The sequence below is a fragment of the Alternaria ethzedia genome (genome assembly GCF_023757985.1).
Source record: "Alternaria ethzedia strain BMP 0044 chromosome Unknown scaffold_32, whole genome shotgun sequence".
Lineage (NCBI taxonomy): Eukaryota > Fungi > Ascomycota > Dothideomycetes > Pleosporales > Pleosporaceae > Alternaria > Alternaria ethzedia.
The window spans coordinates 230,838-246,701 of record NW_026056225.1 but is presented as its reverse complement, the minus strand read 5'-3'; the positions used below and the strand labels follow the sequence as shown (position 1 = coordinate 246,701).

General features: G+C 51.5%; 3 protein-coding genes across 3 annotated transcripts; 1 reads left to right on the top strand and 2 right to left on the bottom strand.

The window, feature by feature from the left end:
• Positions 1 to 607: 607 nt before the first annotated feature.
• J4E87_009167 (uncharacterized protein) lies at positions 608 to 2,501 on the top strand (the record flags this gene model as incomplete). The annotated part of the gene is made up of 6 exons (XM_049380747.1): positions 608 to 778; positions 832 to 858; positions 907 to 1,297; positions 1,378 to 1,848; positions 1,910 to 2,319; positions 2,397 to 2,501. 6 exons carry the CDS (start codon positions 608 to 610, stop codon positions 2,499 to 2,501), a joined length of 1,575 nt encoding a protein of 524 aa, XP_049229591.1.
• A 307-nt stretch (positions 2,502 to 2,808) lies between these two features.
• Positions 2,809 to 6,438, bottom strand: J4E87_009166 (NRPS; the record flags this gene model as incomplete). Its single annotated transcript, XM_049380746.1, has 1 exon — positions 2,809 to 6,438. The coding sequence occupies one exon, from the start codon at positions 6,436 to 6,438 to the stop codon at positions 2,809 to 2,811; it is 3,630 nt and encodes a 1,209-aa protein (XP_049229590.1).
• A 232-nt stretch (positions 6,439 to 6,670) lies between these two features.
• J4E87_009165 (Type I Iterative PKS) lies at positions 6,671 to 15,082 on the bottom strand (the record flags this gene model as incomplete). The annotated part of the gene is made up of 7 exons (XM_049380745.1): positions 6,671 to 6,802; positions 7,083 to 7,849; positions 7,899 to 12,280; positions 12,331 to 13,626; positions 13,682 to 14,184; positions 14,331 to 14,895; positions 15,066 to 15,082. 7 exons carry the CDS (start codon positions 15,080 to 15,082, stop codon positions 6,671 to 6,673), a joined length of 7,662 nt encoding a protein of 2,553 aa, XP_049229589.1.
• Between the last annotated feature and the right edge of the window lie 782 nt (positions 15,083 to 15,864).

Below are 15,864 nucleotides of genomic sequence, written 5' to 3'. Positions count from 1 at the left end.
CGAAGGTGCACGCAGTCGTACTCCACAATACAGATTATAGTCAAGTCAAATACATATACATTGCAGATGGAAAGACCTGAACTCATCTCCCTAGGTGGCCCAGTTGGTATTGCAGATTTACGCCACTGAGGCTATCTCCGTGCTCAGAGACGTTGCGCGCAACTCGAGAATGGTCGACTGCCGATTCGACGGAACGTTCTTGTGCTCGTTCGCACCTTCCCACGTTGGTATCGCCCGTATCACAACCCAAGGATTCCCAAGAGCGATCGCCTCAGCTTATACCCCTGTCACGAACAGCCGATTATGATGCCGGCCAATCAAAGCGTAGCTACGAGCTGACAAGCGCATTCCTTGGGTTGTTGCCATTGGTGCAGCCGTTCGGACCAGGCGAACAACGTGGTGAGTTCGGACGTTGCATTGGGCACAGCATCGGAATAGTCTTGTCCTTCGCTGCAAGTGCCAGCAAGATACATGGATCTACCTTACACTCGGTGCCCCTCTATTTGGCCTTTCTCTTTCTTCCCAGTCGTCGCGTGCACCTCTCACATTTGCAAAGAGTTGGAAACTTTGTACAGTGCATTCGGAGATTGAGGTGTGGTATAGTAAGATGGACGATCAGAGCAAAGTTCACGACGGGAAAGTGCAAGAGCACGAGCACGATGTTGAACACCAGCACGCCTGCGGTGAAACGAGTAGCTTGGGCAAAGACGACATCTTACAACTCACTGATCCTGTGCTGAATGCCAAAATGCATCTGGTTAACAATGCGATCGATGAGGTAAGCTTGTTGAGAGAAGACTCTTGTGGGTGTGTACTGATTACAGTCCCCAGATCGGTTTCACGACGTATCAATGGAAGGTACTTGATGTGTCTCTGACATCTTTGAGCATTTCTAATAAGGCTTAGCTCTTTGTCCTGAATGGTTTTGGCTACGCCGTTGACTCCCTCATCCTACTCATTCAGTCCGTCATCGCCGCGCAAGCCGCCCTTGAGTTCAAGCCTTCCTACCGAAACGGCCTGACCATCGCTGCTTACGTCGGAATGCTCACGGGAGCCTTATTCTGGGGCTTATCAGCCGATATCATCGGCCGAAAGACAGCGTTTAACGTTAGTTTGCTGATTTGCTCGATCTTTGCAATTGTGGCTGGAGCAAGCCCAAATTGGGAAGTCTTGGGCTTGTTCGTATGTTTGAGTGCTTTTGGCGCCGGAGGAAATTTGGTGTTGGATACGGCAGTGTTCTTGGAGTATCTGCCTAGCTATAGGCAGTGGATGCTTACGCTCATGGCAGCTTGGTGGGGTATATATATCCCCAATCTTCCGCTGTTTTCTTCTCCGAGGGATGGCATCTATAAGCCTAAGTACTAACACTCTGACTAGGCATTGGTCAGCTCGTAGCTGGCTTTTTTGCCTGGGCCTTCCTTCCAAATTTTAGCTGCGCAGACCCATCCCTCGATCCCACGGCAGGCCCCTGTACAAAGTCTAACAACCAAGGTTGGCGCTACGTATGGTACGCTTCTGGATCCTTGGTTTTTGTAATGTCTATTCTCCGCATCACCATCATCCGTCTCAAGGAGACTCCCAAATTCCTCGTCAGCGAAGGTAAAGACGCCGAGTGCGTCGAAACCCTCCACTTCATTGCCACCAAATACAATCGACCTTGTAGTCTCACCGTCACCCAGATGCAAGACTGTGGCACCGTAGATCGTATCGCTGCACGTGGAAATCAGAGTAAATGGGGCTTGGGAGAGATCAATATGCACCTCCGCGGCCTGTATTCCACGAAGCGAATAGGTATTAGCACATCGTTGATCTGGCTCTCGTGGACGTTGATAGGCCTCGCCTACCCCCGTAAGTGTCTCTGTGCGAACTGCATGTGAGACATACGCTGACTTTGTACACCTTTGTTTAGTCTACAATGTCTTCCTCCCCGCCTACCTCTCCTCTCGCGGCGCCGCCTTCGGTGAACCATCATCCTACATCACTTGGCGCAACTACACCCTTGTGAACTTTAGCGGCATTTGGGGACCTGTGCTAGCGGGCTACATGTGTCATACGCGCCTTGGTCGTAAGTATACCATGGTTATTGGAGCATTGGTCACCATGGCTTTCTTCTTCGCGTACACGCAGGTCAGGACTGCTGTTCAGAATGTGGCGTTCACATGCATCATCAACTTCTGTTTAAATATCTACTATGGCACGCTGTACGCTTATACGCCGGAGGTGCTGCCTAGTGCGCACAGAGGTACCGGCAACGGGATCGCGATTGCCTGGAACAGGGTTATGGGAATCTTGAGTGCCGTTATTGCGACGGTCGCTGATGTAAGTCTGCTCTTCACTGAACCTGTCATGTTTGAGATGACTACGAATGGCTGGGTTCGGGCTGACTGGCGGCAAAGACGGGGACCGCTGTCCCGATATATATTTGCGCCGCGTTGTACATCCTCATGGCAGGCATTGCGGCGATTTTTCCATTTGAGCCCTATGGCCGGAGAAGTTCATGAGGTCTGCAGTCGAGGTTCCATCAACTCTGCTCTATACATGGACTCTTGATGCAAGAATACAGGTGGACTTGTTTCAGTAAGCCCTCTCGATATCCGCCTGGTCCTCAGTTTATTCATGCAGGTGCAGTAAGTAGTCCAAATCGGACGCCACCTTTTTTCCGAACGACTCATGCTGCGCATTCCAGGCTGCAAACATCTTCATCTCATTGTAGCACGACATTGGTTCATACTCGAGGTTTCATCAAAAGCCGACGTCTATTGTGATATGAATGCACTATCTATGTCAAAAAGCTCGTTGTGCAGCAGGCTAAGTGACTATCTCAGCATCGCCCTTTGTGCGGGTTGAGAGAAGAGCAATAGTCTCTGCAATAGACGGGAAATCAAGCAGTTCCTCAATACTTGTAGCAAATCCCCGCTTGGAGTATTCACAAGTAAGAGCGGCAGCAGCAATGCTGTTGCCCCATATTTCGTAGAATGGAGTTTGGTATGTGAAACCAGGAGACGACCTGAAGTCTGATCCCAACACCGACTCCCAAGCTGAACAAACTACTTCCTCCAAGATCTTTGTATCTTCTGTCCCAGGCCTTGATGCCTGCTTCCTAGCTTGTCGGGGGCTGACCAGGTTGTGCTGGAATGCAGCCAGATCGAATTGAGCAAGGATGTCTGACAGTTTCTGTTCCAACAAATGAGGCAGATGTTCGTAAGTTTGAACGAAGCCGCTCAACACCGCTTTAATCCGATTTTCCGAGAAAGCCTGTTGCGAGTATCTCAGTTCGACTTCTAGCTTGTTGTCGCGAGCAGATGTTTGTAGCCATAGGTCGGCTTTGTCATGCTCCGGTTCGTACACATCGAATGCGCACCCGCCAAGTTCTGGAAATGGCTGCTCGATCGACCCGAAGCTGAGATGATTCACGACTGTCGAGAATCGTGTCCATCGAGGCCAATTGGTGCACTTCTCTATGATGTGATGGTGTCCAATATGGCCATACTGCAGCGACTTCAGATAGTTGCTTTGAGTCGCATCGAGAAGCGAAGAAGCTTTTGCGGTTGAAACGACATCCGTGCGCAAAGGTATGACGTTCATGCATGGGCCGAGGATATCCGATACGTTGGGCATCATCATGTGTCTTCCAGAAATGATGCACCCGAATACGACAGAGTCCTGACCCGTAAGCTTCGACAGCACGATCGACCATGAGGCAAGAACAGCGGTTGCGCTCGTGTAACCCGAAGTCTTCAGATCTACCAAGGGAACGGAAATCTTGACGGCGCCGTTGATAGGGCAGTCCACGCTAGGGCGAGTGTGAGCACGAACTTCGCTCATCGAGCTATTGGCCAGAGCTGTCTTCCAGAACGTCTCAGAATTCCTGCTTGCTAAGACTGCTTCTGCGCAGAAGTCGGTGAAAGGAATGACTTCCAATGGTCTGTCAAAATACAAAGCCTCGAGCGAGCGCCACAATGTGTCGAGACTGAGCGCGTCGTACTGGGCGTGGGAGATTCGAAGGACCAGTTGCGCTGTGCTAGTCGTGGCATCATGTACAAGGGTAAAAGCTACCAAAGTATCGCCGAGTTGACGGTGTCGTTTCATATCCTGCTGAATGATCTCCTTAACAAGCCCGTCCATATTCTGACTGTCACTAGACTGCTCCACAGTGAACCGGAAGGGGAAAGCCTTGGCCTTGAGAACGACCTGGAAAGTTTGTCTTGCTTTCACTACGAACACCGTCCGTAGGAGGGCGTGTTGATTTATGAGCTGTTGACAAGCGCGTTGCAACCTTCCAACATCCAGTGTTTTGGGGAACTTGAAGATCATGTAGTCATGCCAGCCATGTGACTTGAGCAGACCCTGCCCGACACACCAGGCCTGCCAGTCCGTCGCCAGAGCAACAGCGTCGACATCATCTTGTGAGATCTCCGGTGCGACTGTCTCTATCGTGTGCGCTGTATATTCACCGCCTAGCGTAGTCGACTGAGCGCATACCTCGAACCTTGCCGATGTACTCATAGCCTGGAGAGTTCGATTCACCAGGATGTCTTCGATTGACAGAATGACCTGCTCTTTCCGTGCTTGTGCGATGAGCTTGATACAGTGCAAGGAATCTCCGCCAAGATGGAAGAAATCGTCCTGCAAACCGATGTACTCTACAGGAAGGCCGAGCACTGAGGCCCATAGACGTTGCATCGTTCGCTCCTGCAATGTCACTGGCGCAGACTTGCTTAGAGCGCCAACATGCTTCACCAGATCAACCAACGACATCCTGGCAGCCTGACTCCGCAGTAGCTTTCGATCGAGTTTGCCAGACGGGTTTAACGGCCGTTCTTTGAGTTCCACAAATCCGCGCGGTATCATGTGATCCGGAAGACTGTCCGCCAATCTCTCTCTCAACTGCCTGACTTCGTGAGAGAAGTCTGTTGCAAGCCCGTGTATGAAAGCGACGAGCATTGGCCCAGTTCCGGTTGTCGGTTCGACTATCTCCGCTGCGACCGTCACACCCGATGGGAGGCTGTCCAACAACAACTTCTCCACCTCTCCCAACTCAAAGCGTTGCCCATGTAACTTGACACGCGTATCTTTCCTTCCCACAATCTGCACAACGCCATCTTCGATATACTTTGCCAAATCTCCCGTTCGAAACATAACTCTGGGTCTCATCTCCCCCCTCGCTTTCGCCCATACAGGTAGCCCGTCGATAAATGCCTTCGTATTAGCTTCCGGGTCGTTACGGTATCCCTGGAATAGCGCTGGTCCCTCAAAAAGAAGTTCCCCCGTTTCCCCGATCGGCGCTAGTGTATTCGCATCGTCTTGGTCAACGATCCATGCGCAACCCGTCATAAACTGGCGAGCTTTACATTTCTTCCCGCTAACATCGATGGCGTTCGCAATACCGACGCCCTCCGTCATGCCAATCGCCTCCACAAGCGACACCCGCGGCGCCCAAACATCGATGAGTCGCTGAGTTACGGGCTCACCCCCTACGGTCAAAAACTGCAAGCAATCCACTTCCTCTGGCTTCAGCAGGTTCAGCAGCGTTGGTGTAAGGAAGGTCCGAGTGATTTTCTTCCTGGTGATGAAGTTCGCTATACCGCCCATGCGCTCTCGCTCTGGTGGTAGGATCAATAGACCCCCGTTACAAAGCGTCTTCAAAGTCGTGACAATGCTCGCAGCAAAAGCCTGGGAGGCGAAGTTGAGAACGCGGCTACTAGCTGCGTAACCATGACCATGGATAACATTAGAGACCGCACTGCTTTGCGTATGTTGAACCACTTTAGGTAGTCCCGTCGATCCTGATGTGAAACACACATAAGCGAGATCATTCGGAAGGCCGACTGGCAGGTCTATCACTCCGATCATCCCACTCTCGGAATCGCTGCTGCAAAGTTCTGGCACATTGATGACCACCTTGCTGACAACTTCGCGCGGAAACCTCTCGTTGAACTTTTCTTCGGCAAGCATTACTCGAGGACTTATAGTGGCCAGGCACGCATGTAACCGCTCCGTTGGGTTGCCAGGGTCCAGCGTCGTGTACGCCATCCCCGCCTTCGACACAGCCATCATACAGACAACTAGCCAGATGGATTTGTCGAAACAGATCGGGATGATTTCACCGGCAGTGGCTTCATCGAGTATAGTATGAAGATGTTGGGCTAAACGCGTAGAGTAGTCTTCCAATTGCGTGTATGTGAGTGTACCGTCTGGTGCGTCCACCGCAGGCGCGTCAGGGGAGCAGCTGACTTGCTTGGTGAAGACTTGAGTGATAGTCAAGTGAGGAGTTGGCGGAAGTGAAGCGTTCCAAGACCATATCTGATCTTCTTCTTCTCGAGTGATCTTCGTTCTGCCTTTCGGGGACATGTTGCTCGTTTCGGAGATTATGGCTGTGCTCATTTCTGAAGGCCGGAGGATGGATAACAATGGTGGATTGGACGTCGGCGTGACCATGAGACGTAGTGGGCCATAAGCTACCTTTTGAGACTTTCTTGTAGCGTACTAGCTGCATGTGTCCGGTACACCATGCCCCGCACCATATGTCACCAGACTCTCGGAGTAGGTTGAGTGTTGATCTGCCCGTTCGCCGGTTCCTCGGTCCAATTTTCGTGTCGCCGAAATGTGAGGTGTACGTTTTTACATTCGGTCCGCAATAGATACGATGCTAGCTCTGGATAGTATGCACCTACATCGCAAGCGGTGTGCGAAGATAAGAGACACCCTTCTTGACGCAATGGCCACCTTTGCTTGTACTCTCAACCTCGGTATTGACATCAGGACCGAGAGCGCCTACTGATTTGCTCCGCTGCATGGTTGGCTACGCAACTTATCGAAATACAACCAGGTTCTGCTTTGCGAGGGCATGCATGGTACCAGAAAGGGCGATCGACTCTACCAGATATGTGATTCATTCGTTGCAGTGACAAGAGATGAGTGACTATCTTCGACTATAAGTCTACCTAAAAGGACATCTTTAGATGCTTGAACAGGAACAGATATCCTGGTTCTACTTGGCTTTTCCACTCTCTGCTTCCCGGCTTGAGATGCAGATCATGGATGTGTTTCACTCCAGGAACCGGTAAGAAGCCACATTCAACTCCAGAATTGTCCAGCTCCTTTACGAACGATTCGGCTGTCTTGAACGGAACAATCTCATCGTGTAGCCCATGAATGACAAATGTGGGGACATTGTAGGAGCCGTCTCGCACATGCGCCATTGGGCTAATCGCTCTGACAAGCTCTGGGTCAGGCTTTTGGGCCAGAGCCTTAGGAGAAAGGCCGTAGAGCAGAACGTTTAGCCCGATGCCCTCCTTGAGAACCGCGAAGATGAGCTCAGAGCGTGGGTCGCCGGGCTTGATCCAACCCAATCGACTACCATCCATCATGGTGCCATAGTTCGTCACGGGTGCCCGCGGCAGAGCCTGCATGATTTTCTCAAGTCGCATTCTGCGGGCAGGGAACTCTCCGTAAGACTGCTCTTCCTGATGCCTTTCCAGAGCCCCAGTTTCAAAGTCGGTTGGGCCATAAAAGCCCAATATGGCGGCTGGTGACGGGATGTCGAGCGCTTTGGTAGTCCAAGCAAGGCTCATGGCGAGATGGGCACCCGTTGAATACCCAATCGAAACTATGCGAGTTTGGTCTATCGAGATGCCGTATTGAGATGCGATAGCAGAGAGCTTTGTCTGGATCCAAACGTATGCATCTCGTACGTCGGAAAACGGTCCGTCAATGACATTCACCTCTGGAACCAACCGATAGTCTATGCTGACGGGAAGAATGTTGTGCGACAACAAGAACTTTGTCTGTGCTGGTCTGATTGCTTTGCGTGAAAGTGTCATGTGGCCACCTCCGTGGATCATCAATGCTGCCAGACGTTTAGTGCAGAACAGCAACGCGTGCGGAGGGCCATTTACCTACAGGCATCGAGCTAATTGGAGGACTGTTCGGCAAGTAGACATCGGCTTCTATCTCAATACCATCAACGACCTTGTAAACAACTGTGTCAACACCGGACGTTGGCAAGTCACTGTGACGCTGTGGTTCCGGATACTGCTTCACAGAGGCTATAAGTAGCCGCTGAAGATTGCAGTCCGGCATTGTGCTTTGAGAGTAGGTGGCGCTTGCAAACCCAGCTTGATGCATGAAGTTCATCCAGACTGCTGCAGGTTGAATGGCATGTGTGGCATCGACCGCCAACCACCAACCGTCCAGCAAACCAAAAACAGCCTCGTGCCAGTCGAAGATCGTAGTGATTTCTGAGAGCACCAAGACACCATGCGGATTGAGCATGTGCTTGATACGACGACAGGTTTCAGTTCTGTTGGCGGTTGCATGAACACAGTTCGTGCTAATGACGACGTCGAACCTGCCAACCATTTCCGTAGGCGGTTCGACTTCAAGGTTAAGCGTTCTGAACTGCATCCACGAGTATTTGAACTTCTTAGAAGCGTTTCGGACCAGGGTTGAAGATATGTCCGTGAATACATATTCAATGGAATGGCCGAGAGCACCTAGTGCTTCACCAAGCCGCTTGGTAGTCCCTCCCATGCCGGCTCCGACCTCGAGGATACGAACTGGCCCGTTTGCCTTCTTGACTAATCGAACCATGAAGTCCACAAGAACCTCAGTCAGAGTGGCAAACATAGGGGCTTGCGTGTAGAAGCTTCCAACGATTTCCTGGGACGTGCTGGTGCCAAAGAGCAGCTTAACAGGGTCCTCCACACCCATCAAGCATTCTGCAATCTTCGGTCCGGTGAGAGCCATGAGTTCAGCCTCACAGCGATAATTTGGGTGGTCTGTGATGAGGTCGCGTAGAAGCTGGAACGAGCTGGGAGGAAGGGTGGGTGAACAAAATGACCGGATATATCCGGAGTCTTTCTTCTCGATGACAGAATGCCTTTCGAGAATCTCGTAGTACCTGTGCACTACCTTACTGTGTTTAGGTTGATATCCGAAATCGGGAATCTTCTGGCCCGGCGCAATGGCCTTGAAATCAATCCCTAGCTTCTGGAAAGCTTCAATCAGGTAAGCAAGAAGAAGCTCATCCTGACGAGCAGAGACCTTTGCTAGATACTCTGTAAACTGGCAAGACCGGGCATAATCTTCAAAGGAAGACTCCGCCTCCAAGAGAGATTGAAACGGATCCGTAATCTCGGCAGTTCTGATAGAATGGTGTATGGGTGGATCAAGCACAGGTGAGTTTAACGGCTTCGAAAGTGAGGTGGTACTTGGCTTCATTGGAGAAAGTCCAGCCAAGTGCATCAGATCCTTGACAGAAACGTCAAGGAGGCTATCAATACCATTGATATCGACGTTGAACTCTTCAGATAGGCAGGAAACGAGTTCTGTGGTGGATAGAGAGTCGAAGCCGAGGTCCTGAAGAAGTTGGTGATCTTCGATATGGCTGACAGCAACGCCACAAAGATCTGAAATAAGCTCGAACAGTTTCGCGCGTCGAGTCCTACCAAGGGAGTCCTTGGCACCTTCGTCCGGACTTGAATGAGGCATTAATCCGGTTTTGGATGTCTTGGAGACCGGGGATGGAGATCTAGCCGTCGGCGTGGTTACCGGTGAGACTTGCTTTCGGTAGGCTTTTGTGACGCCAGAAAATATGGTTTGGCTCAATGCACCAAAGCTCACCGTTAGAAGCTCGCCAGGCGACACAATCTTCCCGAAACGCTCGTTAATCTCGTCCGAGAGTTCGACCGACGCCAGTGAATCGATACCAAGATCACCGATACAAGTGTTTGAGGCAATGAAATCTGCTGGTGCGCCAGTATATGCGGAGATCATCGCCCTCAACGGATCATCTGATTCGTTGGCTTCGTCGCCAGCCACCGATGAAGCACTTGATGAGTTGGAAGCGCCATCGGGCGTCAATGGCGGAGGGCTCTCGAGCATAGCGGGCCTAGAGTTCTCGCGAAGAGAGATAGATGAACCCGATTTAGAGATTAATCTTGATCCATTGGCTGCGTCAAGCGTTCGCTCAAGCTTGGAGATTTCGAGACGATGGAATTTGGCACCGATAGCTGTCATGGCTATCTCGCCGTCTTTGGTCAAAACGAAAACGTCGCCGGTCGCATGCACATCATCGATGAGAGTGAAAATGGCATAGACGTCCCATTCCTTGTGAGTGTCGAAGTCGCAATGTTTTGACGTCGTGACACTTTCGAGGCCGGAAGCTACGAAAACCTGACCCTGTGGGCATACTTTGCTGCTGTTGATGAGAAGGCCGGAGACTTGAATGAACGCGTCAATGGACACAGTGTCGCAATACTTCGTTACTGCGCTTTCATTGCCCCCAAGATGACTGTCTGGCATACGGATGTCGGCTAGTGCCTCGTTGTTGTCAATGACGATACTTTGAATCCCGTGGAAGAAGTCGGCGTAGTCCACAACTTTCGAGAACAGCTTATAGGCTCGTCCGCCGTTGAGTTTCTCCGAGCTCGGACTCGATCGAATTGAGTCAAGGCGGTCAGCTATGAGCCGCTTGTATGTAGAAAATCGAGGATTCTCTACTAGAGCCATCCGACCCCTGCCATGAACAGTTGCGCGGTGGGAACTGGTTGCTTGCCCGGAAGAGCTCGAAAGAACAAACTTCCATCCGTTTTTGTCAATATTTTCGAGAGTCAGATTGACGTTGCGATCCAGGTCGACGCCTAGCGGTGATTCGAATGATAGGTCCTCAAATGCTAGCGATTTAGATCCGAGGTCTGCACCCAGAATCTGAGCTGACATAGCCGCACACTCCATGTACATGGATGCGGGACAAAGCGGCCGACCACGGACTGCATGGCCACTGATGACCTCACGAAAGCGGCTGGCCGAATTATTGACAACAAACTTGTTCGCACTGCTAGTAGACTCAGCATGATGCAGCAAGCGAACAGGGATCGGAACAGAAGCGGTCTCGAGCTTTTGCGAGCCAAGACTTTCGTAACTCCGCTGAAGCTCAGTAGCTCTATCAACATTCTCGAGCCAAGCTTTGGTTCTCTGAAACTGATAGGGGGGTAGCCATGCTGGTTCTAAACCAGCTTCGGAAGGAGACAGGAAAGCCCATGGGGTGATATCGACCCCTTCCTTCCAGAGGTGGATGATACTTTGAGAGAGAACGTTGGTAGGTTGACTAACATCAGCCGTCTTGATGTTGAGAAATGAATGAATCTCCGGTTCAGCTGTCGCACGCTTAATCATGGGGATAATGGATGAATCGAATCCTGCTTCAAGCCAGATGCAGCCTCCCAGGCGCTCTTCTATCCGCTGAATGGCGTCGATGAAGTAGACCGGTTGGCGAAGATGTGATGCAACATGCTCAGCATTGATCAATGAAGTGTGCACCTTTGTGCATGGCTCGATGGGAATAGAAGCTTCTCTGAAGTCCAATGATTTCAAGAACTCCATGAAGTCTTTCTGAAGTGGCTCGGTGAAGACGGAATGGAAGCCATGAGTTACATCGACTCTCCGACTGCTGACACCCTTGAACAAGGGGTCAGTAACCAGCAGTCTTTCCGCATTGGTCACCGCAATCTTGGTGCCAACTACGACGTGGCTGTTAGTGGCATTGAAGCAAGCAATCTCTAGGGATTCACCACCGATTGCATCAATGACACGTTCGACAACAGAGTACGGCGCAAATATTGCTAGCATAGTACCTCTCTCTGGTCCCCATTTAGTCACCATGAGCTGGGCTCGGGTAGTAACAAGTTTGAGGGCCTCTTCAAGAGAGAGCACACCCGATACGGCCATTGCTGTCAACTCTCCGAAGCTGTGTCCAATGACGCAAGCGGGCTGCACGCCAGCATCGATCCAACACCTAGCGCTAGCATATTGAACCGCCATGGTAGCTGTCTGCAACAGAACTGGATCGGTAATGACGGTGGTCTGGAAGATAGCCGGGATGATCGATGGAGTTCCAAGCGCGACGAGGATTCGATCGCACTCTTGGAGGTAGTAGCGTAGCCTGGGATTTGACTCGTAAACCGCTTTCGATAGAGCGACATTCTGCTTGCTTTGGCCGGAGAATGCAAGCACGATACGCTTCGAAGGTTGGGGTATGCTGCATGACGAGATGTCCGTGGAGAGTTCGGTGCGCAAGCCGGCAATGTCGCAAGCTGTTGTCATCCAGGCCACCGAATGGCGCTTTCGCCGCTCCGATAGGGTGTAAGCAAGGCTCGAGAGGCTCAGATCTCCTTGGCTGATGTACGATTTAAGGACAGCTGCGTAAGCCTTCAGACTCTCAACTGTGTGGGCTGAGAGTATGATTGGATAGTGGGTACCCGCAGGCAGCTGAGTGGGTCTATTCAGATAGGTTAGGCTTAGCTTTCTAGGAGCGAGATTCACACTTACGCTTTGCTAGAGCTCATCCGAGGCCCTTCGCAGACAACAAGCGATGCGTTACTTCCAGCCGCGCCGTAGTTGTTCACCCACGCAGCTCTGAAGGGTACTTCCCATGGTTCCAGGCTCTTTGCGATGACAATCTTGTCCGGGGCCAATGAGGGAATCTTGGGGTTCAAAGATTTGAACAATGCGTGGGGCGGGATTGCTTTCTTCCATAACATAGCGATGACTTTGAGCAGTCCAGCGACCCCAGCCGCCGACTCTGCGTGGCCAGTATTGGCTTTGATAGAACCAAGATAGAGTTTGGTTGGACGATCTGATCCACCAAACACGTCTCTGATGCTGCTCACCTCAAGAGGATCGCCTGCTTGTGTGCCGGTCCCGTGGGCTTCGACGTAGGACACATGGTTTGGACTCATTCCAGCACGTTCGAGAATCGACTGGTATAGCTCAACCTGTGCCGAGGGTTGAGTGACTGTCAAAGATGCAGACAAACCGCCTTGGTTGGTGGACGACCCCGGTATGACGCCTAAAACTGGATCACCATCTGCCATCGCCTGTTTCAAGGGCTTCAATACGATCATTCCAGCACCATCTCCACGGCAATAGCCATCAGCCGCTTGATCGAAAGGCTTGCATTGACCGGTCGGGCTGAGGAAGCCGGCCTTGCCAAGACCCAGATAGTTGTGAACTCCGGAGATGATGTTCACTCCTCCAGCAACAGCCATAGGACACTCACCCGACCAGATGGACTGGCAGGCACGATTGATGGCGACAAGCGAAGAGGAGCAGGCCGTGTCGATGACTTCCGCCGGTCCAGTCCAGCCATAGTGATAGCTAAGCCTGCCACACAAGAATGCCCGAATGGTACCAGTCGCTGTATATGCAGTTGGTGGATGGGCACTCGTATTGTCCGTGTACTCGATGAAACTTGCGCCGACGAAGCAGCCGACTTTGTCTCCGTTCTCGCGAACATGTTTGCGGAGGTAGCCCGCGCTGTCCAGAGCTTGATAGGTCAGTTCCAAGAGGATGCGTTGCTGAGGGTCCATGCTGGCAGCCTCCTTGGCATTCGAGCGGAAGAAAGCCCAGTCGAACTCATCGACCCCATCAATGAAGTTGCCGAACCACTTCGGCTTCCATTTGTCGTTTTGCAACGCGCGAAAGCTTTCGCGCATCGGAACCCTGTCATGGCGGATCTCTTCGCAAGTCGATGTGCCAGCGGCGAGGAGCTGCCATAGTTCTTCGAGGTCGGCTGCTCGTGGGAGTCGGCATGAAACACCAGTGATGGCAATGGCGTCTTCCGGGCTGGCGTGATGTGTTAGCGCGGCGCTAGTCGCGTCAGCCTGTTGGGGCTACCTACTACTTGTATTCAGCCAACCTGGCCCCCTGAACAGTGGTATGGACTTCCATCTTCGATATCCGCAAGCGAGCGTTGTGGAATGGCATCAGGGGGACTGGGTCTCCTATGCCGAACAAAGCAAACGTATGGGCGTCTGTACCACTTCCCGCTAGGTCCTGTGCGACATCCTTCAAAAGCCGATACCACTCGCATCGAGAGGCGAGGATGGTGTTGATTGCCTCGTGTGTCAGCGAGCAATCATGCAGCAAGCTGCCATCCAAATTCGATCGCACGGGAACTCGCAGCTGACTAGCATCAGGCAGCATCATGTCGTCATGCTCCCGACAAATGTCAAACAGCACTTTGACCAAAGGCGCGTTCTCCGGGTTGTGCACTTTGCCACGGATATGGATATCCGTGACTAGCAAACCACGGTTACGAGCTCTTTCTGCCACCTTCTCGAGCTCTAGCACAGGGCCTACGATACTTATCGTTTTTGGGTCTGTGATCGCCGAAATGTAGCACTGCATGTTGTAAGTAGCTGTTACACAGGAATGGAATTGCTAAATGCTGCTTGTTTGCTTCGGTGGAAGTCATGTTCCTGTGACACAAGTCCAAAGACCGACAGGGGAGAGGCCCTGCAGCGAATACGAAAAGAATCCCAACTTACTCTAGGAATACCTGCCACAAGCTCATCTCCTTGCGGAGGAGTTCTCAGGCGTACTGCGATGGTCGTGGCTCCCTCCACCAACTCGTCGTCACCCAATTCGCCAAATGCGCCAACGGCAAATGCCAGTCGTAAAGCTTTGGTTGCAAGATGAACCACCTCCTCCTCGTCTTTGGCGCAAGAAACAGCAAAGGCTGTAGGAAGACCTCCACAATATCCCTGAGCGCCGCCACCTTTCTTCAGGCTTGCCAGCATTCGCTCGTGCGTGAGACCATGCAACTCGAGCAACTGGAAGTACTGGCAGATCTGGATAACGACCAACAGCGGCAACGCTAGAATACCGGACATGGAGCTTGAAACAGGCCCAGATATTCCGTCGGTTATCCATCGCTTCAGACTGACGACATGTCGCTTGCCCGATTTGAGTTTGGCTATGTCCGGGTGGCCGTCACAAAGTATGGTCCATGTGTCCGTCAACGACGTGATGGCTTCTGCAAATGGGAGGAGTAGGGGCGTTTCAACAATGTACTTTTGGAGCTGCTCGAGGTACGCCTCTGTGGGGGCCTTGCTTTGAGGGCAAAAGAACGCCACAGAAGGCGCGAAATGATCAGACTGGGTGCGCATATCGAAAAATACCTAAACTGTCTACGGAATCACGAATGATTCGCTATGTTGAACCAGCTGGTATATAGACTGTTCCGCGAGCTATGATTCCTGTGATGACTATATACAACGTACTCTACTATGCGATTCATTGTACCCAAGACTCGCTCACTCATCACTCCTAGCATTCTTTGAAACGGACCTACTTACATCCCCCACGATATAGAGATTAGGAGCTACTCTAGATTGTAACGCGCTGTGGAACCAGCCATCTCCACTTGTCTTGATCAAGTATAGGGTTGCATACGGTGCTTGCGAAGAGACGCCGAGTAAAGACCGTGTGTATCCAGAAAACTACCGAAGGCAAGAAGGTGTCGCGTGATGCCAATCGAGGAAAATGACATTCCTTATCGCACTTGAGAAGCGGTCAGTGCATGCCTTGGTTGATCGGACAAGCAATGAAGCTGGCTAAAAAATGCCCATGGTCTTTCTGTACACACCACAGATTCCCTCGGAGCAACTCTGTGTCATCCAAGCATTGTGTATCTCATCATGACAGTTGTTCTACTCTTTCTACGCATTTTTTCGGTAGCAGTAAGCTACTTCACTCGTACGATGAGGGTGTAGAAATTCTAATCGTGATCAGATTACCTCCATCGCAGGATGGCTGTCGTACAATATTCTCATCCATCCACTTCGACACTACCCCGGTCCGTTCTTATGGCGAGCATCTCCTATACCCCGCATTCTTTCTAGATGGAGGGGTACTACGGTGTTTGATGCGCACCGTCTACATGAGCAATATGGGCCAATTGTGCGATTGAGTCCCTGGGAATTGAGCTACACCTCTAGCAATGCATGGAAGGGTAAACATGGCCTCTTCCGCATACATATTTCTCGACGCTGACTTCGAAAGACATCCATGGGACAGGCA